General features: G+C 44.9%; 1 protein-coding gene and 1 long non-coding RNA gene across 9 annotated transcripts; one reads left to right on the top strand and one right to left on the bottom strand.

Annotated features, from left to right (window-relative positions):
- Positions 1-364: 364 nt before the first annotated feature.
- RPS7 (ribosomal protein S7) lies at positions 365-6,292 on the bottom strand. Of its 3 annotated transcripts, none has more exons than XM_009237569.4 (7): positions 6,187-6,292; positions 5,853-5,936; positions 5,649-5,720; positions 4,897-5,040; positions 3,759-3,823; positions 1,039-1,189; positions 365-476 (listed from the first exon to the last, which is right to left on the bottom strand). In XM_009237569.4, exons 2-7 carry the CDS (start codon positions 5,925-5,927, stop codon positions 399-401), a joined length of 585 nt encoding a protein of 194 aa, XP_009235844.1. In that variant the 5' UTR covers positions 5,928-5,936; positions 6,187-6,292; the 3' UTR covers positions 365-398. The 3 variants fall into 3 exon arrangements, with proteins under 3 accessions (XP_009235844.1, XP_063569866.1, XP_009235845.1); XM_063713796.1 differs by having other exon boundaries at positions 5,853-5,945; positions 6,187-6,262; XM_009237570.4 differs by having other exon boundaries at positions 6,089-6,193.
- A 551-nt stretch (positions 6,293-6,843) lies between these two features.
- Positions 6,844-21,345, top strand: LOC129057778 (uncharacterized). Of its 6 annotated transcripts, XR_010136381.1 has the most exons (6): positions 6,844-7,180; positions 13,860-14,705; positions 15,108-15,164; positions 15,344-15,545; positions 15,889-16,867; positions 18,157-21,345. It is a non-coding gene; the product is annotated as an uncharacterized LOC129057778 (long non-coding RNA). The 6 variants fall into 6 exon arrangements; XR_008522552.2 differs by lacking the exon at positions 18,157-21,345 and having other exon boundaries at positions 15,889-17,324; XR_008522550.2 differs by lacking the exons at positions 15,108-15,164; positions 18,157-21,345 and having other exon boundaries at positions 13,860-15,026; positions 15,889-17,324.
- Positions 21,346-23,159: the final 1,814 nt, after the last annotated feature.

Genomic DNA, 23,159 nt, shown 5'->3' on the forward strand with positions numbered 1-23,159 from the left:
TCTACAAGATGAATAAAAAAGTTCCACAGTTCTGTTTCCCAACTTTGTAGATATACTTAAGGCTACTGAGCTGTAAAGTTACAAATGGGTAATATGGTAAATTTTATGTATATCACAACAAAAAAAGTACCTGGTGTATTTTTAGTTTGAACCATGCAAAAGTGCCAATATTCAGCTATTTCTGCAGCATCACGTGATGACACTTGTACCCCTGAATACAAGCAGAACCTCACAGGCATCAAAGCTTTCTGGCACAGACACCCCTCCTGCTGAAATCCTCTGGCCCACACACGACGCCACTGATAATGAAGACAGCTGCGCATCCGTGAATTTGGAATTTTGAAAAACATAACTGAAACAGTACTGTGAATATATACTTTTTATTTAGTCATTTTTGTTTACAATTGAAACTCTGGGAATTCAAAATTAACATCCTTGCCCGTAAGCTTCTTATAGACACCAGAAAAAGTTTCAACCTATAAGAAAAGAAAGAATTCATCACAAAACTTTGAAATACACACTCAGCTTAAAACCTAATAGTTTCGTGAAGTTGTGCCCTGTATGGTTTTTCTTCTCAGCAACTAAGTACTGAGAAGATAAGGAATACACACAACATGTCCGCAGCAGTCTTCATGACCGGGGACAAGCTCCTCTCCAATGTTGTGGGACAGGACTGTACACCACTGCACCGGGGAAGCCATCAGGGGACCCCAGCAGTCACCCACATGGTTATGTCCCCCAAGACACTGATCCCATCACCACCCACCAACTCACCAAGAATATACAGCCTAACTGAAAGTCAGACCACAGAATGAGTCTACTTCCAAAAGGTACAGAGAATTTCAAGTGTTCAATTCTTGAAACATCTCCATTTAACACCTGACACATAATCCAAAGGAGAGCAGGCTGAAGTGTGGGTAAAAGAACTAGTCCTGAGTTTACTACAGTCATTGCTATGGTGGCGCATGGAGACTGGTTACACTAAAATCCACTCTCACTGTGGCTGAACCTGTCCATGATAAAATGTTGACCTATTACCTTGTGTTCCACATTGTTCTGCTGTGCTTTGTCCAAATGAACCTTTATGAGTCGGCTGCCATCCAGTTTGACGCGGATTCTCTTGCCCACAATTTCGCTTGGGAAGACCAAGTCCTCAAGGATGGCATCGTGCACAGCTGTCAGAGTCCGGCTAAAAGAATAGTTAAAAAGGTAAGCAACCTAGCAATACCCGCCCTCTGGTGAACTCCAGAGGTGCGGCACCTCTTTAAGTCAAAATGAAAATGCAAATCCCAGGTTCCTGAAGTCAAATTAACACTCATTTTCAAATAAGCTTGTTATATTTCACGTATCGAACTAAAGCCTTTGCCTACCTAGAATAGGGTAATAGCTTATTGATTTATTTCAAAAGCTCAGTCAATTTTAAATGTTACTCTGGGGTAAACTACAAACTCACCAAGGCAATGAGTGACCATCTCTAGGGAATGTGAGATTAGAGGACTTTTATACATCTTTATTTTCACTTGTATTATTTCTCAACTAAATCACTACAATAACCTTTAACACTCTTGCTCATCTCCAAAACCACCCCCTTCCAATGTCAAGATAATCTTTCTAAAAAACTGATATGATCACATAATTTACTTATAAAAGACCTTCAAGAGCTCTCCTAGACCTCCCAATCTTTCTAAAAAACTGATATGATCACATAATTTACTTATAAAAGACCTTCAAGAGCTCTCCTAGACCTCCCAGATATCATCCAAACTCCTTCTTCTCTAGGATCAAATGAGGCAATCTACCACCCTAAGGCACTGTTCTATCACCAGCTCTAGGATAGCTGCCCCTCCCCGCACATGTGGGTCTTTGATTTCCAATCCATCAGCATCACAAAAACTGCCAGTGGAATCTTGCTCCTCATCTGAATATCACTACCAAGTTCAAAACCTACCTACCTGCCACCTAACAAATGAGAAGTTTCAATTAATTGCAAGCTTTTGGGGCAGCTACCATGTACCATGAGACATCAGGAATAAGTCAAGAGACGGTTCTTTGTTTCAGCATTTAGGGAGCTGCCTTCCATATGGTCATCTGTCTACGTCTCACCCCACGGTAGCTAACAATAACACTATAGTCTACTCATTTGGATTTCCTATCTGGCAGTGCCCATATACACAGTTAACATCTTCTGGTGGCTCTTAATTTTACTGCCAACATCTTAATATGTCACAGCCACAAAGGGCAAAAGCCTGAAGAAAGTCCATTTCCCAAAACCCTTATCACCTTTCAGAAAGCAAATCAAGACAAATGGATTATTCATTGCGACTCATTAATTAAGCATATTCTTACAATACTAGGAAAGCACCCAAATACAGAAATTAGATTCCAATGTCATCTACAATCTTTTAAAATGGGGAGCAAAGGCACCACAACTCAATCATCACAAACCACAGGGACTGGAGCGCTTTAGAGGAAAAACCCTGCTATACCCAAAAACTGTATCAATTTCAGCATTTCACCTGAGTTAGATAAAGATAGCGCTACGGAATAGGGAAAATAAATCTGAAAGCAGGAAGCCAGATTGGAAAAGCGGTAGAATCACTATGACCTACCAGCTAGGCTTAGTGTGAAGGCTTTCAATGTACAGACTAGGTCCCACTAGAAACACTGTGAAGCCATTGTCTGAAAAAATTTGGAAAACAGAGGTTTGTACTGAGGGGAACTAAAGCTGTGGATTTGAGGGACAGTCCTCTGGGACTGTTCTTATACTCATTTCCTAACTCAGGTTCTCAGAACTGAGTTTCCAAAACCCTCTTTAAGTGTCATGATTTAGGGGAAAAAAATCCTAAATTCTTATGCCACTCTGCCTTTAAAAGTTTTTCAAAGTACTAAGCCATAGAATTCAAGTTCTAGAAAACCTGGCACCTACCTTTCCACATACCACAGTTCGATACAATAACACATTACTAGATTGCCAACACTGTTTTCTAGCGGTTTTCAGAACAAGACTGAGTTCAAAAAAAATTCTTGGTACTACTAGTATTAGCTGCAATGAGCAAATTATCCCAGCCTTGGATCAGTTTTCTCATCCACTGAGAATAACAATACAAATTATACATGTTATAGGGTACAGGCATAACTACAATTTTTTTTTTCTTAAACTCATCCCTAGGGAAGAGTCCACAGGGATTTAATAGTTCACATTTGTAAAACAACATACTAATCAGAGACTAACAAAATACCAAAAGATCTAGTTCAAGAAGACAACTACCAATATTTGAGTTTATGCCAGATAACCTGTAAGTCAATCAAGTTCATAAATCATTTTCCATCAGCATCTTCAACTGCAGTGATATTTTAACCTGTGATGTTATCACCAAAATCCACCTACATTTTTTTTACCTCCAATCCACAGCAAAAATAAAAATCAAAGATAAATCCAAGCCCGTATCAACTATGTCTAGCATGCTGTATCACAGAGTTAATGATTTCCTTCTCGTCATCCTATCCCGTGCACAAAAATAATCGGAGGAAATCATCTCATCTTGTGGCAGCACTGACCTACTAGACCAACGACGGCTACATGAATACATGTTTTACGTCTAGAATTCTAACATACCACGTGCAACTACAGACGAAACCAAACGCTGCAACTCAAAAACTCCCACTTGAACATCTGTTTTCATAAACTACAACTTACACAAATTAAGAGTTGTTAATAAGAGGGGTACACACATTTCTGAAACTACTAAAATACTCACCTCCTGGGACGCTTTTGCTTATTTTTTGTACGGCTTTTTCGAGTTGGCTTAGGCAGAATTCTCCTCTGTAAGGTAAAAATTATCATGCAACAAAATGAAAAAAGACCTTAAATTGACAAAAAGCTGTAACTGCCATACTGCTTTAAAAGCAAGAAGAATAGCAGGGTAAATTCAAAGTTCGAGAAGGCTAAACAACTTAGACCAACGATTGACTGAGGAAACCCTTCTGTGGAGTTACTTCCTGATTCCTGAATAACTCATTCAGAATCCATAGCTTCTACTAATACGCCAGTGGAAAAAATCTTCCAGATACGCCTTTCCTATGACCCAGAATACTACTTTTATTCCAGATCAATCCTGGCACTTCATTCCCCATAGACTTCAGTTTGCACCAATCCCCCATCCTAACTGTAACAGGTTTCTTTTTTTTTTTTTTTTGACACGGAGCCTGGCTCTGTCGCCCAGGCTGAAGTTCAGTGGCGGGATCTCGGCTCATTGCAAGCTCCACCTCCCGGGTTCATGCCATTCTCCCGCCTCAGCCTCCCGAGTAGCTGGGACTACAGGCGCCCACCACGACGCCCGGCTAATTTTTTGTATTTTTTAATACAGACGGAGTTTCACCGTGTCAGCCAGGATGGTCTCGATCTCCTGACCTCGTGATCCGCCTGCCTCGGCCTCCCAAAGTGCTGGGATTACAGGCGTGAGCCACCGGGCCCGGCCTGTAACAGATTTCTTAATTTGGTCATCTCTGTAAGCAACCCACTAGACTTGTGGAAATTTAAATATGGGAAATCATTTTCATAATTCAAAACACAGCAGTCTTCTTGTTTACACTTTACAGACTTCTTGTTTCGACTCCTAAAGAACGTACTTTATCTTTCTTTTTAAAACTTATTTTTTGTAGACAGGGTCTTACCATGTTGCCCAGGCTGGTCTCTAAAGTGATCCACCCGCCTCCACCTCCCAGTGCTGGGATTACAGGCCTAAAGCCAAGGCGCTCCGCCTGTACTTTATCTTTCTACCCAACTGGATTCATAAAAGGATTGTTTTCATGACTCCAACTACCAATGCAGTCTAAATACAAGCAATTTTAGCAAAATTCACAAACAGAAACGTGCTGCAACAGTAGAACAGATACCTGAGCGATAAAGACGACATGCTTCCCACTGAACTTTTTCTCCAATTCGCGTACTAGCCGGACTTGGATTTTCTGGAAAGATTTCAATTGAGGAACGGGAACAAAGATTATGATAGCTTTCCGACCACCACCAACTTCAATTTCCTAAAGAAAAAAACAAAAATCCACTTTGTTAACTGCTTCAGAAAGTAAAAGTAAACGTTGTGGTCAAATTAGAGGATAAAAAGACCTTATCACTAACACCGTAGCTGCATTACAAACTAATACTAGTTTTGAGTTAATGATAAATGCACCCTTCGGAGATGTTCTCATCTCTCTCCAACCTTCACATTTCCTTATTCCAGGAAAAAGGGAGACTGTCCAGGCCAGGAGGCCAATCACTGACACTTCTGCACCCCCGCTTGCGGCAACTCCGGGCTAAGTGTAGAGAAGTCTCATCCTGGGCTCCCCACAGCTCTTTGCTGTATCTATAACTATGGGCAAATAAGGTCCGAAATGGGCCCAGGCCCTCCGTACTCCACGTCTCTCCACCGCCCACACGTGGACAGCTTAAACTGCAGGGTACCTGCAGCCCCACTCCCCGCACCTGGGCGGTATCACTCCCAAACAACACGGCCGAACCTGAGTTCAAGTTAGGCGGCCAGGCAGCAAGTCATCATCAACCGTAACCCAGGTCATCTAACAACCCTCCCAGGCACTGCGCGGGGAGACGCGCCGCAACCTCCCTCCCAGCCGAGGGAGAGCCAGCTTACCTTGGCTGCCGTAATATTCAGCTCTCTGAGCTGAGCCTTGAGGTCCGAGTTCATCTCCAGTTCCAGAAGAGCCTAAGAAGGAACGAAGAGCAGGGCCGACCCTCAGCGCGCGTCCGAGCACCCCGCACCCAGCACACACGCAGCCGCCTTCCCTCCCGGGCGGGGCGCCTCCCCCAACCCCAAACCCCACGGAAATCCTCTCACCTGGGAGATGCCGGACTCGAACTCGTCCGGCTTCTCGCCATTGGGCTTCACGATCTTGGCGCTCGAACTGAACATGGCTTTCTCCTGGAAGAACGGAAGGTACAGCGGTCAGCGTTACGCGGCCCGGGCTGCAGGCGCCGCCGGCTGGCCCTCCCGCCCGCACCCCCCAGCCAGGCCCCGCTCGCCCCGCAGAAGCCATCGGAGGGCACAGGGCGGGTAATCGGCTGTATCCCCACCCGGTGAGCAAGGCCCGCCGCTCCAGGGCCTGACTCCAAAAAGCGTTTTCCTTAACCCAAGCAGAAAAGTTCCGTCCGAGAGGAGGCCGCCAACCTACCTTGCCGAGCGCCGGCTTAGGAAGAGACCCAAATCTCGCGAGAGCACGTCAAAATCCGGCGGCCGAAGGGAAGAAGCGGAAACAGCGCGAGGAGGAGGGCGGAAACCGGAACATCACTGAGAAGCGGTAGGAGGCTAGAGAGTCCCAGGAAGCGGCTCTGGGGACGAGTGTCTTGGTAACGCTTTTCCGCCCTAGGATTCGTACTTTGGTGCCGTTTCCGAGCGTTCCGGTACCGGCTCTCAAGGTTCCTGTCTTCAGTGCAGGTTGCAGGCGGGAACCGGCCTCGTCCCAGCCCTGGGCCTGGGCGAGAGAAGGAAGCCGAAGAAAACCAACTTCGGCAACCTCCGGAGACAGGACGTTTAGAAAAGGCTAACTTGGCTGGGCGCTGAGGCTCACGCCTGTAATCCCAGCACTTTGGGAGGCCGAGGCAGGAGGATCACTTGAGCTCAGGAACCAGCCTGGGCAACATGGCGAGACCCCATGTGTAAAAAAAATATATATATATTAGCCGGTCATGGTGGCGCGCGCCTGCAGTCCCAGCTACCCCGGAGGCCGACGCGGGAGGATCGCTGGAGCCGAAAGGTCGAGGCTGCCGTGAGCCGAGGTTGCACCACTGCACTCCAGCCTGGGCGACAGCGCAAGACCCTGTCTAAAAATAAATTTTAAAAAAAATTGTGAGGCCTTCATTCTATGCTAGTACTGTACTAGGTGCTAATTATTAGGTAAAACCGACTGAACTCTTGCCCTCATGGAGCTTACAGTTTAGTGAAGACATTACCTAAAGCAGTATGACTAAATATATAATGACATATTGTAATAGCTTACATAACAGTAAAATGAGAGGTTGGGGAGGGATTATTTATGCTTTAAGAAGTCGGGAATCCTGGAACGGAATGGCGTTAGACTGAGACACGGAAGAGCCACAGGATCTATCGCTGGGGAAGAGCATTCCAGACAGCGAGGAACTCGTGCCGAATGATCCCGCTGTGGACAGGTAATTTAATCTGAGCTTCAGTTTCTTCTTCTGTCAAATGTCATGCAAGAGTTACTTTTCAGCCGTGGGCCAGGCACTGTGAAAAATGCAGAAGCCACACTAGGTGCCCTCTCTCAGGATTCCCAACCACCTTTACTAAGCAGAGATGGTATTCATCTCACATTTTTAATGCCAGATATGCTCCCGCCCGGTGCTTCTCTAATAATGTTTTTTTAAAAGGTAAGTGACTATCTCCTTGGAAAATTAAGGATAACTTGAAGTTTCTTCCAAATAGAAAGTAAACTACAGCTGCGTCTACAGTCTCATCTGGGCAGTCGTTCTGAGCCCCTTTGTCGAACTAGGTCCATTTCCTTACTCCACATGCACTTTTCGACCTGGCTTTTATCTCTGCTGCTCTATAAAAGTAGTAATCTAAAAGTTCATCCAGTACAGCTTTTTCTCTGTGAACCTATCACTTGAGAAAAAAAAATTAAAGTTATTTCTGGTTTCCAGTCCTTTGTTGAATAGGAGTGATGAGCAAGGACATCCGTGCCTTGTTCTCCATCTTAGGGGAAAACCATTCAGTCTTTCACCATTAAGTATAATATTAGCTCTAGGTTTTTTGCAGATATTTGTAATCAAATTCAGGAAGTTCCCTCTATTTCTATTTCTGAGGGGTTTTTTAAAATCATGAATAGATGTTGGAGTATGTCAAATGCATCGTTTCTATGAACTAATATGATTATGTGAGTTTTTCTTTTTAGCATGTTAATGTGCTGTTAATATACATAAATGCTTTTCCTTTGTAACTCTTTAGCTTTGAGCCTCATGAGATCCTAAGAAATGTGATTTTTAAAACCTAGAACCTGATAGAAGTTGACAGAAGTTGCACATGTATTTTTAATAGGTAGTTTCAGGATCATAATCACAACTTAGAGAATCATTCTACTAATTTTATGTTGGGAAATGCTTACTAATCATTACATTAGTTTTTTTCCCTAGTTTTACTAGTACTAGCTTCTTTATTATTTAACTATACAGTAAGTGAGTCGATAATACCAACATGATTGACAACGAACAGAAATATCATCTATACAATCCACTTACTTTTAGAACACTTTGTTAACTCGTTTATGTATCATTATGGAATGTGACATTTCAGATTTGCTGTACATCAATCAGTCTCAGCCAATATTCTCCTTTGATCCTCAAATTGTCTCAGTTGTGACCAGGAGGGGCCCCTCTTAGATAAGCAGTTGAGTCCTGTCATCTCCATGAATGTCTGAACATCTTGTTTTCTGGCACAAGATATTCCAGGCTCCTCTTGTAATTTTCTGCCTAAGACATAGAATGAGCCTTTTCTCCTAGAAGTGCTGATACTTTTTTTTTTTTTTTTTTTGGAAAAATAGTACTGGAGACCAGAATTTTGGCGGCAGGAAGCATCGTGGGGATCCTTGTAAGCCATTTCAGTGGACAGAGCTTAAAAAGATGCATTTAAGATAATTTTTTCATAAAAGATACAAGTTCACATTGACATTCTCAATCCACTTCTAACAGAACAATTCCTTCTGAAATCCTCCATTCTATCATAGCATCTCCTTTTCTCCTGTAATAAAAACCTTGATTCCTAAACACAAAAATACAATTACTTGCTTTATCTGACACTATGAGAGAATACATTCAAAATAACAATTCAGGCGGGCCACAGTGGCTCACACCTGTAATCCCAGCACTTTGGGATGATCACTTGAGGTCAGGAGATCAGCCTGGCCAACACAGTGAAGCCCTGTCTCTACTAAAACTAGAAAAATTAGCCAGGCTGGTGGTGGGCGCCTATAATCCCAGCTACTTGGGAAGCTGAGGCATGAGAATCGCTTGAACCCGGGAGGCAGAGGTTGCAGTGAGTGAGGGATGGCACCACTGCCCTCCAGCCTGGGCAACAGAGCGAGACTCTGTTGCCCAGGCTGGAGGGCAGTGGCATGATCACTGCTCACTGTGGCCTCAGCCTCCCGAGGCTCAGGTGATCCTCCCATCCCAGCCTCCCAAGTAGCTGGGATTACAGGTGTGTGCCATGAGGCCCAGCTAATTTTTTGTATTTTTTGTGGAGGGGGGTTTCACCCTGTTGCCCAGGCTGGTCTTGAACTCCTAAGCTCGAACTATCCACCTACCTCAGCCTCCCAAAGTGCTGGGATTACAGGCGTGAGCCACCACGCCCAGCCTAACAATTCAACATTAATATAACCCATACAATTACTTAATAAAATTCAAAACTTTCTAGTAAGATCTGCAGTCTGTTTGCATTTTCCACAGTTTACTCATCATCTCTCACTCTGCTGTCGGTTCTCTGATAGTTTGGGTCAAGAGTTTCAGCTCGTTTTCAGTTTGAGGATTAAGGTTACGAAAGCAGATGGCTTTCAGCTACTAGGAGAGAGAAGGTGCTATTCTACCAGCTCAATCTCCAAAATTATTTAGATGGATTCATTTAGCTACCATCTGGAGTTATCCATCCACGATAACCGAGTACATAGCCGCACAGGAGCCACGGAAATAACTGCTAGCTGAACTGCTCACTGCCTCCTGCTTTTACATTTCTAGGATGATCAGAACTCAGGTATTTCACATATCCATAAAAATCTCTAAATATCCTAATTTCTGTTTTGATCTTTCAAGCTTTATAGTTTTCTTGATGTTCATAGAAGCTACAAGTAGTCCTTCACTTTATACTATATAATGTTCCTTTCCAATCTAACATACATGGTACCAAGATCTGCAGTGTGCCAGCCAAATGATTCGCCCAATGTTTTGATCTTGATGATTCCAAACTCCACCGTGAACACACCTATAATTGAGCAAGTTACTCATTGTAGGGAGGAAAACACACACCCTGAGCAACCGTGGGGCGTCTGCTACGGAGGTGTTAGGAAACATGAATAGGATTCGGTTTTGTGTCGGGAATTTGGGGGAGGGCTTGAGGAAGGGGGACTTTGCTTAGCATTGGATGCTGTCACAAGGCTGCAGTAATTCTGTGGTTGGGTGTCTTAAGTTTCATTTATAGTGAGAGCAGACGAGCGCCAGTCAGCTGCAGTTGCTAAGGAAGCAGCCGTCACTCCTGCTCACCAGGAGAGTAGGGTGTTTGGTGTTTTTGTGGCCTCGTCAGTGTTCATATTTTGCCTGGATTCAGACGTGATTTTGGAGTGGTCTTGTTTTTGTCTTCATCAGTCATGGGTTAATGTAGCCTTATCTGATTTTGACCTTTTTTTTTAAGATGGAGTCTTGCACTGTCACCTGGGCTGGGGTGCAGTGGTGCCATCTCGGCTCACTGCAGCCTCCACCTCCTGGGTTCAAGAGATTCTCCTGCCCCAGTCTCCCGAGTAGCTGGGATTACAGGTACCCGCCACCACGCCCGGCTAAGTTTTTTGTATTTTTGGTAGAGACGGTGTTTCACTATGTTGGCCAGGCTGGTCTCTAACTCCTGACCTCATGATCCGCCTGCCTCGGCCTCCCAAAGTGCTGGGATTACAGGCTGAGCCACTGTGCCCGACCTTGACGTTCTCTTAAATTATTTATGTTCAACAGGAAAGCCAGGACTGCTGGGGTGCTAGGCCAGCTGTCGCAACCCCAAGGCCAGCTGATACTCCACGCGGCTGCTGGAAGTCAGAGACCACTTTTCCCTTTTTACCCAGTACCAGCCAAAAGTTTTCATTTTCCTGCAGAAGGCTCAAGGAGTCATCAAGTACATTAGAATTTCACATGATTAGCAAACAATTCATGAATATAGAGCCTTGAATTTTGCCCCAAATCATCTTCTGACTTATGAGTCACAACTCAGAATTTATTTTTATTTATTTATTTAGAGATGGAGTCTCGCTCTGTCGCCCAGGCTGGAGTGCAGTGGTGCAATCTTGGCTCACTGCAACCTCCACCTCCCAGGTTCAAACAATGCTCCTGCCTGAGCCTCTCAGGTAGCTGGGACTACTGGTGCCCACCTCCAGGCCCTGCTAATTTTTTTTTTTTTTTTGTATTTTTAGTAGCGACAGGGTTTCGCCACATTGGCCAGGCCAGTCTTGAACTCCTGAGCTCAGACAATCCACCCGCCTCGGCCTCTCCAAGTGCTGGGATTACAGACATGAGCCACCAGACCCAGCCTGAATTCAGAATTTATATATGTATATCACTAGTATTCTTATTCTTATTAGAGAAAACATAAATGTAGAGCTCAGCTTCTCAGAAGACTGTGGATACACACGCATATTCACTACCTTCACGCTAATCAAATTCCAGCTTCCTAAAGCCAATAGGATATTATATAATCCATTCCTATTTATCTAGCTAAGAGAAATTTAAATTTATGTTCACACAAAACGTGTATGTGAATGTTTATAGCATCATTACTCATAGCCAAAAATAGGGACCAACCCAAATGTCTATCAATGGATCAATAAACAAGTGTGGTACAGCCATATGATGGAATGCTATTCAACAATAAAGATAGTTACAAGCTACCACGAACCTCGAAAACATACAAAGTGGAAGAAACCAGACACAGAAGACCTCATACTGTATGATTCTACCTACAATAATTTCGCGCCAGGAAATCTAGAAAAGGCAAATACGTAAGGGAAAGCAGAACAAAAGTCCCCGGGGCCCCGCCCTGGAGTGATGGGGCCCGGGAGAGGGAACATTTGGGGGATGGTGGAGGTGTTCTGAGCTGTGTGGTGGGGATGACTGCACAGCTGCGTGGCTTTACTGAAAGCCATTCAACTTATACACACAGGGGTGATTTTTTTTTTTCTTTTGAGACAGGGTCTCGCTCTGTCACCCAGACTGGAGTGCAGTGATATGATCACAGCTCGCTGCAGCCTCAACCTACTGGGCTCAAGCGATTCTCCCACCTCAGCTTCCCAGTAGCTGGAACTACAGGCGTGCACCACTATGCCCAGCTAATTTTTGTATTTTTTGGTAGAGACGGGATCTCACTCTGTTGCCCAGGCTGGTCTTGAACTCCTGGGCTCAAGCCATCTACCTACCTCAGCCTCCCTAAGTGCTGGGATTACAGGTATGCGCCACCTCGTCTAGCCCAGGGGTGAATTTTATGGTATATAAATTTTAGCTCAGTCAAGGTGGGTGGTTTGGTTTTTATTTTTTGTTTTGTTACATTTAAAACAATAGAAAGCAATCATGCATTCAGTCTGATAGCCCCGGTTCTCCAGCACCTAGTGTATGGTCTCACCTTCCTTCTTCCCATATTTGTAATTTCCTCCTTCAGCAGTGAGAATCGGGCTCCCACCCATTTCCACAATGTGTTTACTTGCTCAGTCCTGGAATGCACAACAGGGAGCTTCAGTGTTGCTAACTGTACGCTGTGAAAACACACTCACCCTCTGCAGTTCAGTACTGGGGGTTCTGTGTGTCTTTCACCTGACACAGTCACAATCATATGATTAAGGTTGACCTGACTTACTATGATTACTTCAAGGCACCTCCCATCCCCTGCCCTGTGTGGGCATGTGATTCATCTGAAATCCAGATGTATTTGTTGAATTAAGTTTTTACTCCATTTTGGTTTTCTCACCCATCTTTGTTGACCTTTTTTTTTTTTTTTTTTTTTTTTTTTGAGACGGAGTTTAGCTCTGTTGCCCAGGCTGGAGTGCAGAGGCGGGATCTTGGCTCACTGCAACCTCTGCCTCCCAGGCTCAAGCGATTCTCCTGCCTCAGCTTCCCTGGTAGCTGGGATTACAGGCGTGTGCCACCACACCTGGCTAATTTTTGTATTTTTAGTAGAGACAGGATTTCTCCATGTTGGCCAGGCTGGTCTCAAACTCCTGACCTCATGTGATCTGCCCACCCTGGCATCCCAAAGTGCTGGGATTATGGGTGTGAGCCACCATGCCCAGCCCTTGTTGACTTTTGAATATGTGAAACACTCGCTTCTGAAAGTCAAAGCCATCTAAGGAGGTCACTCCCTCAAGAAGGCCACACCTAACCGGCCTCTGCCTGCCTTCCTCCACCTAACCTTGCTTTCTGGTTCATCCTTCCTGAGTTTCTTTTTGCTTGAATGTATATTTTCTTACCTCCCCTTCATTCTTACACAAAAGCAGCATTTGATTTCTGCATTTTGTGTTCGCCTAAACATATTTCCTGGAAATCCCTCCGTGTCAGTTCAGGAGACCTCCCTCATGCTTTCTTACCGCAGCATCGCTCTCCGCTGGGCTGCACTTTCACCCAGGCGGTGTTCTGTGGAGACACTGGGACTGCATCTGAGTCATACTCAGCATTTTGAAATTTTAAACAATGCCTCACAGATAAACTTAGGCATATGCATTAGGATGCTTTTGGAGCAGCCCCTTCGGGATAAATTTCTAGAAGTGGGATCTCAGCCTCAAAAGGTAAAGGCATAAGTAATTTTGTTACGCATTGCCACCTTCCCTTAGAAAAGCGTTGTGCGTCATATGGGAATTCTTGTTTTCCCACAGCATTCCCAACAGAATGTGTCACCATGCTTTTTCATTTGTGTCCATCTGACAGGTGAAAAATGAGATCGCAATGTAATTTAATTTGCATTCTCTAATTCGGAGTGAAGTTGGCATCCTTCCATGGGTTTCATATGTTCAAGGACCATTTTAAAGCGTTTTATACGTTTTTGTGTGATTTTTTCTGCTCGTATTTTAACCATTTTTCTTTTTTCTTTTTTTTTTTTTAGGTTGAGAGCAGAATTTTAATAGGCAAAAGAAAGAGACGAGCTCTCTGCTGCAGACAGGAGTCCTGGAGAAATGGGTTGCCCTCTTTTTTCTTTTTCTTTTTTTGGGACAGTCTCTCACTGTCACCCAGGCTGGAATTCAGTGGCGCATTCGTACCTCACTGCAGCCTCAACCTCCCAGGCTCAATCGATCCTCCCACCTCAGCCTCCCGAGTAGCTGGGACTCTAGGTATTTAACCATTTTTCTATTGGGATGTGGTCTTCTCCACCCCCCATCACAGATTTTTGTAATTAGAGGGCACTTTTCCAAACAAATGATTCTTAAGGTCCTGCTATCTCTGAATAATATTTTTATAGAACAAGCATAACTATAATTGGATCAATCATCTAACCTTTCAGATCCTCAACTTAGTCTTCTGTTAATGAGAGGATTAAATCCATGAGTTAAATGTTCCGTAAGAATCAGTGTGTCTCCAACTTCAGTGTACAAACAGCAGGTCACCCAAGGATCGCAGTGGGACGCAGACGCTGATTCCGCAGTTGTGGACTTGGTGGAGGTGGGCGCTCTCTCAGTCCATCTGGGCTGCTATACAAAGTGCCACAGACGGAGTGGCTTACGAACAGCAGACGCTCATTTCTCACTCTCTGGAGACTGGAAGCCCAAGATCAAGGTGGCAGAAAATGCCGTGTCTGAAGAGGAACCGTTTGCTTGTTCACAGCCTCTTCTCGCTGTGTCCTCGCAGAAGGGCTGAGGGAGCTCTCCAGGGGCCTCCTTCATAAGAGCACTCATGCCATCGTGGGACTCTGCTCTCACGACCTCATCACCTCCCAAAGACCATCACTTTGGGGGTTAGGATTTAACATATGCACTTTGGGGGAATACACACATTCAATCCACAGCAGCTCCAATATGTTGCATTTCTAATTAGCTCACAGGCAATGCTGATGATACTGGTCCAGGGACCACACTTTGAGTAGCAACAAACCAGATAGCCACAAAGAGGAATTAATAGATGTAGCATTAAGGAAGAAAGATTCCTTCCAGTGCCAAGGAAACTCATCACAGTACCTACAATACAGTGTCATCCTGGAGGGACCAAGAGACCCTGGATAGTTGGCCCAGGACAGAATACTGCTGGGGGTTTGGAGGGTGGCAGTTAAAAAGCCAAGGTCTGTTTACATGTTAAAATATATATTCTTTTCTTTATTAAAAAAAATATATATATATATAATTTCTTCTCTATTATGTAGGATCCTGTGCCTGGAATGTATAATCTCTGTGCTGCAGAAAGCCTAGAGATCAGATAGGTGAGGGAGCCCACAGGCTTCAAAGTCATTCTTCCCCTCCGAATCTTAATAACGGAGTGACAGAAGGAAAGTTACTAATGAGTCCTTGCATGTGAGATGAATTTATGGACCTGTCTGCTTGATCAAGAATTAATGGATTGCATTTAACAGAAGGTCCTTTCTCTCCCCTCCACTTATAGCCGGCAGAGCCTTTATTATTATCATCGTCCGTGGACCAGTGCAAGTGAGAGGAATGTGCGAGGCTGTAATGAGGGTGACCTCCTGGGTTAGCACACGCCCAACTGAAGCAAGGTCACGGGCTTGCTCTGTAAAGTCAAGGCCACTTTTCCTGTATGGCAGTAAACCATCTCTAGACATGGGCGACCTGTGCGTATATGGAAGGTAATTGCTCATATATTAATATTTAAAATATAGAAATAATTGCACTCTTGATTTTTATCATAAATTGATAATTTGCTTACCTTTGATAGATCTCATCAAAAGAAACACTATTCTTACCATTAATTGTCACAAAATATGTACAGGATGAAAAGAACCAGTGTTCTTTTCATCCTCTACATGCCTGGATAATTTTTATATTTTTAGTAGAGACAGGGTTTCACCATGTTGGCCAGACTGGTCTCGAACTCCTGACCTCAGACGATCTGTCTGCCTTGGCCTCCCAAAGTGCTGGGATTACAGGTGTGAGCCACCACACCTGGCCAATTATCTCCATTTTTCACAGGAGAGAACAGAATTGGAGCAATGCACCAGATGCACACAACCAGCAAACGTAGAGCTGGAATCCGAAGTCAATGCATGTGAACGTCACAGCTCAGAGAGAGGCGGTGAGCAGGAGAGGACTGGGTGAAAATGGTTCGCACACACACCTTTGTCTTCATCATTTAGTTCTCCAGGGTGTCACATGGACTACGCCACTTGACCTCCACAGTGATTCTGTGGCACTTGTGCACCAGGAACTTTATCCCTATTTTGCCAGCAAGGAAACTTAGGTTTGGAGCGGGTAAATCACCGCACAAAGCCTTACTGTAAAGAGCGCCAGGCCTCAAACTTTTGCTGGCATTGTCCTTCGCAGGCTTACTTTAGGGCCTGTCATTTACTGGGGTGAAACACAAAAGTTCCTTGTCCCCGAAAGACTGCAATTAAAATGCCATTAGCACAGTAATGTGCCAGCCAGTTGTTCCTTGGGCCGCAAGGGGGCATGTCTACTGCTGTTCAGTCTCAGTGGGTAAACTGGAGAGTCCTCCCACAACGAGCAGATTCCGAGGGGATGTGTACACAGAAGGACTCACAGGGGTTGGGGAGGCAGCAGTGGCAGTGGCGTTCTGTCCGAGCCTGATTGTGTTGCTGTAAAGGAATACTCGAGGCTGGGTAACTTATGAAGAAAAGAGGTTTATTTGGCTCAAGGTTCTGCAGACTGTACAAGAAGCATGGCTCCAGCATCTGCTTCTGGTAACGCCCTCGGGGAGCTTCCACTCATGGCAGAAGGGGAAGGGGAGCTGGCATCAGATGGCAAGAGAGGAGTGTGGGAGGTGCCAGGCTCGTTTCAACATCAGCTCTGGCAAGAACTAACAGAGCAAGAACTCACTCTTTCCCGAGGGGACAAGAGGATGTCACCAAGAGGCACATGACCCCAAGACTCCCAATAGGCTGCACCACCAACACCAGGAATCAGATTTCAACATGAGATTTGGAGGGACCAGGTATGCAATCTATCTATCCACTCCAAGCATCCATTTGACACCCAGAATGCATTATTTCAGCACCCGTATCCATTCAACGAAAGTATTTTTAATTATAATCATGTAATAGGAATAATTGTCATTTTCCTAATTATTCTTTGGTTTTAAAACCAAGAATTGGTGGGGCATGGTGGCTCACACCTGCACTCCCCGCACTTTGGGAGGCCTCAGGTAGATCACTTGAGGTTAGGAGTTAGAGACCAGCCTGGCCAACATGGCGATACCCCGTCTCTACTAAAAATACAAAAATTAGCTGGGCGTGGTGGCAGGCGCTTGTAATCCCAGCTACTGGGGAGGCTGAGACAGGAGAATCACTTGAACACAAGAGGTGGAGGTTGCAGTGAGCCAAGATCGTGCCACTGCACACCAGCCTGGGTGATGAGAGTGAAACTCCATCTCCAAAAAAAACAAAAACAAACAACAACAACAACAACAAAACCCAACAATTACACTTTTAAAAAACAGTAAATTTCTTTCGCCCGGGCTGGAGTACAGTAGTGCAATCACGGCTCTGCAGCCTTAGCCTCCCATGCTTAAGCAATCCTCCCACCTCAGCCTCCCAAGAAGTTAGGACCACAGGCACGCTTGGCTAATTTTTAAATTTTTTTGTAGAGACAGGATCTCACTATGTTGCCCAGGCTGGTCTCAAACTCCTGGCCTCAAGTAATCCTCCTCCGCTGACCTCCCAAAGCATGAGCCAACGTACCTGGCCAAAAAAAAATAAATTTCAATTGTATTTTATTTATTTATTTATTTAATTTTTTTTTTGAGACAGAGTCTTATTCTGTTGCCCAGGCTGGAGTGCAATGGTGCAATCTTGGCTCCCTGGGTTCCAGCGATTCTTCTGCCTCAGCCTCCTGAGTAGCTGGGACTACAGGCCCGCGCCACCACACCTGGCTAATTTTTGTATTTTTAGTAGAGACAGGTTTTCACCATATTGGCCAGGCTGGTCTCGAAATCCCGCCTTGGCCTCCCAAAGTGCTGGGATTACAGGCGTGAGCCACCACTCCTGGCTAAATTTCAATTTTAAAGACATTATTCGAATTCAGTAAAATGTGTAATATATGAGCTAAAATCTACACTATAACAAAAATATTTCACCTTGCGGTTCCCACTGCCCTGTTTCACTGATTCAAATTTTAAGCACAAGTGATCACATAGAATGAAGTGAAGTAAAGCAAGTTCTCCTTGTTTGTCTTTATAGTCATAGTGCTATCACGGTTTACTCCAAACCTGCTGTTTAAATGCAGGAGGTTGCAGTGCCCACGAGTTGGATTAAACTGTGCCTGAAGCTAGCACTCTGCTTCTGAACCAAATAAACTTCTTGTGGCTGAACGAAGATGTGTTGGAACCAAGTGCATAGCTGGGGGCCCTTGGGATTAACTCCCATGTAAGACATGTTCGTTAAAAGATTAGGAATAAAAATGGAATTATACACATATAATTACAAGAGAGTTTTTTTTCTGGGAAGAGTATTCCTCACTGACAGTGTTTAGAATTCCCGGTGCTCAGTTATAGTAACAGAGCACTCTGACTTTCAGTCGGCTTGATCGCTCTTTTTTTTTTTCGAAATGGAGTTTCACTCTCGTTGCTCAGGCTGGAGTGCAACGGCGCGATCTCGGCTCACCACAACCTCTGCCTCCCGGGTTCAAGTGATTCTCCTGCCTCAGACTCCCATGTAGCTGGGATTACAGGCACGCACCACCACACCTGGCTAATTTTGTATTTTTAGTAGAGATAGGGTTTCACGATGTTGGTCAGGCTGTCCTCGAACTCCCAACCTCAAGTGAGACTTGATCACTCTTTTTAGGTTCTCTATGGCTAAGGTGATGCCCACGTTGCCTACACCAGAGTGAAGGTCCCCCTCCCCAACCTTAGGCATCCATGGCAGGAGGTGAAGGTGTGGGGATTGTTGAATAATGGATGGAATGTGAACGAGTTGCATCAGGAAATGCAGGCTGAGCACAGTGGCTCCCGCCTGTAATCCCAGCCCTTTGAGAGGTCAATACAGGAGGATTGCTTGAGGCCAGGAGTTTGATTCCAGCCTGAGCAATATAGTGAAACCTTGTCTCTACAAAGAATTTTTTTTTCTTTTTTTTCAGACACAGGGTCTCGCTCTGTCGTCTAGACTGGAGTGCATAGTGTGATCATAGCTCCCTGTAACCTCAAAACATTTTTTTTTTTGAGACGGAGTTTCACTCTTTTTGGCCAGGCTGGAATGCAATGACGTGATCTCAGCTCACTGCAAGCTCCACCTCCCAGGTTCAGGAGATTCTCCTGCCTCACCCTCCCAAGTAGCTGGGATTACAGGCGCCCGCCACCACGCCCGGCTAATTTTTTGTATTTTTAGTAGAGACGGGGTTTCACCATGTTGGCCAGGATGGTCTCAGTCTCTTGACCTCATGATCCACCCGCCTTGGCCTCCCAAAGTGCTGGGATTACAGGTGTGAGCCACCACACCTGGCCTCAAAACAGGTTTTTTTTTAAATTATACGGGAGGCGCACACCTGTAATACCAGCTATTTTGGAGGTTGAGGTGGAAAGATGACTTGAGCCCAGGAGGTTGAGGCTGCAGTGCGCTATCATTGCGCCAATGCACTCCAGCCTCGGCGACAGAGCAAGACCCCGTCACGACAACAAAAAATGAAGAAATGGACATTTATGGCAAACTACTTCTGCCCCGAGATTTCCTGTGGGTTCTGCATGATTGGCTCTCAGGGCGTGGGCAGCTAAGGTTCCAAACGGCACTGTTTAATCCTAGCACAGCACAAATGGCTTGCAGGAGATAAGGCGGAATCTCATCAGCACATCAGAGTAAGCACCCAGCTATCATGGGCTAGACCCACAGAAAAGAAGCCGTGCTCTGGGACCACCCCCCACCCCTTCACTAGAGGCAGCAAAATGAAGCACTAGCTCCTGCTCTGACCTTGCTGCCCCCAGAGTCCTTGTGGGTACTAGTTACAGCCTCAGACTAAAAGCCAGAAGATCTGCCATTGAAGTTTCAGTTCCAAAACTAATGCGACGACTTTGGGTAAGTCATAAAACCTCGAGGCTCAGTTTCTTCATCTGTTAAGTAAAATCGACATCTGCCCTGCTGGCCTCACAGGGTTGTTGTAAGAAGGAGATGGAATAACAGAAATGAAGGAGGGAGGCCATCACGCACCATGGCCTCCAACCTGATGGTGCGTCAGAGTCAGCTGGGGCTGCCCAAACACAAACCACTGGGCTCCACCCCCAGGGATTCCCATGCTGAGGTCCAGGGTGAGGCCCAGAATTTCCATGTCTAACGAGTGCCCAGGTGGTGCTTTTGCTGCTGGTCCAAGGACCACACTTTGAAAACCATGACAGGTTTAGGAGGACGGGCTCTGGAGGCAGGTTTGAGTCCTCGCTATACCACTTCCTGTCTACATGTCTGAGGGCAAGTGACTTGATCTTTATGTTTCATCTTTCTCAGCTATAAACAATATAATATTGGGAGTGCAAATTAGTTCCACCATTGCGGAAAGCGGCATAGTGATTCTGCAAAGAACTTAAAACAGAACTACTATTCAACCCAGCAATCCCACGACTGGGTATATACCCAGAGGAATCTAAATCGCTCTACCATAAAGACACATGCAGGTGTATATTCACCGCAACACTATTCATGATCGCAAAGATGTGGAATCAACATAAATGCCCATCCACAGTAGACTTGATAAAGCAAATGTGGTACACTTACATCATGGAATACCATGAAGCCATAAAAAAGGAACGAGATCATGTCCTTTGCAGCACCATGGATAGAGCTGGAGGCAAGCTAAGTCAGAAACAGAAAACCAAACACCGCGTATTCTCACTTATACGTGGGAGCTCCACAGCGAGAACACAAGGATATTAGGGGAACAGTGGGCACCGGGGCCTACCTAAGGATGGAGGATGGGAGGAGGGAGAAGATCCGAAAAAATACCCATTGGGTACCAGGCTTATTCCTGGGTGATGAAATTATCTGTACACCCATCCCCCATGACACGAGTTTACTCATGAAACAAACCTGCACATGGACCCTCAAACCTAAAATAAAAGTTAACAAAAAATTTTCCTGACTGACCTCTTCAGGAAGAGGGGCAATCCTCGTGTCACAAGCAATGCCAGTAAAGAACAGGAACGCCACCTTTTTCAACTCCTGGGAGATGAATCCAACGCCTGACCCCGCATTGCACACACTCTCGCCCACGTCGGCTCTCATCCCCACGCTCCTCGTTCCCGTCACCGGCCTTTGCTGTAAACACCCTAGCAGTCACAATCAGTCACTTATCTGCCTTATGGGTCTATTATTTCATTCTCTGTCCTGCAACCGAAGCTCTGCATTGTCTTACCCATGTTTAGAACAGCTCCGTTGAATGGTGAGAGTCATACAAGCCATTTAAACTTTTCTGGTGTTCACATTTGAAAAGTAAAACAGCAACAAATAATTTTATTATTATAATTATTATTATTATTATTATTATTAAGATGGAGTCTCACTCTGTCACCCAGGCTGGAGTGCAGTGGGACAATCTCGGCTCACTGTAACCTCCGCCTCCTGGGTTCAAACGATTCTCCTGCCTCAGCCTCCCAAGTAGTCGGGATTACAGGCACCCACCACCACACCCAGCTGATTTTTGTATTTTTAGTAGAAATGGGGTTTCACCATGTTGGCCAGGCTCATCTCGAACTCCTGACCTCAGGTGATCCACCCGCCTCAGCCTCCCAAAGTGCTGGGGTTACAGGCATGAGCCACTGTGCCTAGCCACTAATTTTAAATGTATTTCTTTAACCCAATATGTTCAAAATATTATCAGTTCAACCTGTAATCGATATACAAAATTAACAATGTGTTTTAATATTTTTTTGGCAGTAATGAATGCCATGTTGGCTTTTATTATTTTTTTTTTCTAATTTTAAGTTCCAGGATACAAGTGCAGAACATGTAGGTGCTATATAGATAAACGTGTCATGGTGGTTTGCTGCACCCATCAACCTGTTGTCTAGGTTTTAAGCCCTGCATGCATTAGCTATTTGTCCTACTGCTCTGCCTCCCCTCGACCCCCACCCCTCTTAAAATTCTTTTTATTTTTCACACTGAGTCTTCAAAGTCCGGTGTGTATCATGCAGCACATCTCAATAGCCACATGCAGGCAGGGCGTGGTGGCTCACGCCTGTAATCCCAACCCTTTGGGAGGCTGAGGTGGGCATTGGGCGATGTAGGTCTGGACAAGTGCCTGGTATATTGTGGGCACAATTCTTGAATGGACCCTGAGAAATAAACAGAAATGGTTTTGTTATTCCTAATTTACAGAGTATAATAGATAATGGCAATAGTGACTTTTATTTGAGTTTATGTCATGTGTCAGGAATAGGCTATGCATACATTTATTATTTCATCTAAAATCTCATCCTCAGAACAAAAGCCTTTTGTAGTGGGAATTATCATTCCCATTTTTTTTCTTCAGTAGAGAAAATTAAGTTTCAAAGGAGCTAAGTGACTGAGACCACATATACACTCATCTTCTGATTTCTGATCCAGTGTTTGCTCAGGATAAGAAATGTCCTATATTTCTTTGAGCCAGAGATTAAGATAAGAAAGATTTTCAGGAGTAACCAGTCAATGAAAAGTCAAAATAAATAGTTTTGGCAGCCGGGCGTGGTGGCTCATGCCTGTAATCCCAACACTTTGGGAGGCCGAGGTGGGCACATCACTTGAGGTCAGGAGTTCAAGACCAGCCTAACCAACATGGTGAAAACTTGTCTCTAAAAATACAAAAATTAGCAGGGCGTGGTGGCACATGCCTGTAATCCCAGCTACTCGGGGGGCTGAGGCAGGAGAATCGCTTGAACCCACGAGGCGGAGGTTGCAGTGAGCCAAGATCATGCCACTGCACTCTAGCCTGGGCGTTGGAGTAGGACCCTGAAAAAAGAGAAAAGAAAGAAGAAAAGGAAAGAAAAGAAAGAAAGAAGGGAAAGAAAGAAGAAAAAAGAAAAGGAAAGAAAGAAAGGAGAAAGAAAAGAGAACAAAGGAAGAAAAGAAAGAAGGAAAGAGGAAGGAAGGAAGGAGGAAGAGAGAGGGTTTTGGCACTATAGAAAGTCATATGGATGATCCTGCAAGCGTCCTCAGGTAATTCCAACCTACGACTTCTCAGGGAAGATGAGTCCTTGTGATACAGGACCAGCCAGTGGGCACAGAAAAGCAAGCCCTCGGTAGGTCAACCCCCAGATATGCTGATGAGGTGGG

The sequence above is a fragment of the Pongo abelii genome, chromosome 12, assembly GCF_028885655.2.
Source record: "Pongo abelii isolate AG06213 chromosome 12, NHGRI_mPonAbe1-v2.0_pri, whole genome shotgun sequence".
In the NCBI taxonomy this organism is placed as follows: domain Eukaryota; kingdom Metazoa; phylum Chordata; class Mammalia; order Primates; family Hominidae; genus Pongo; species Pongo abelii.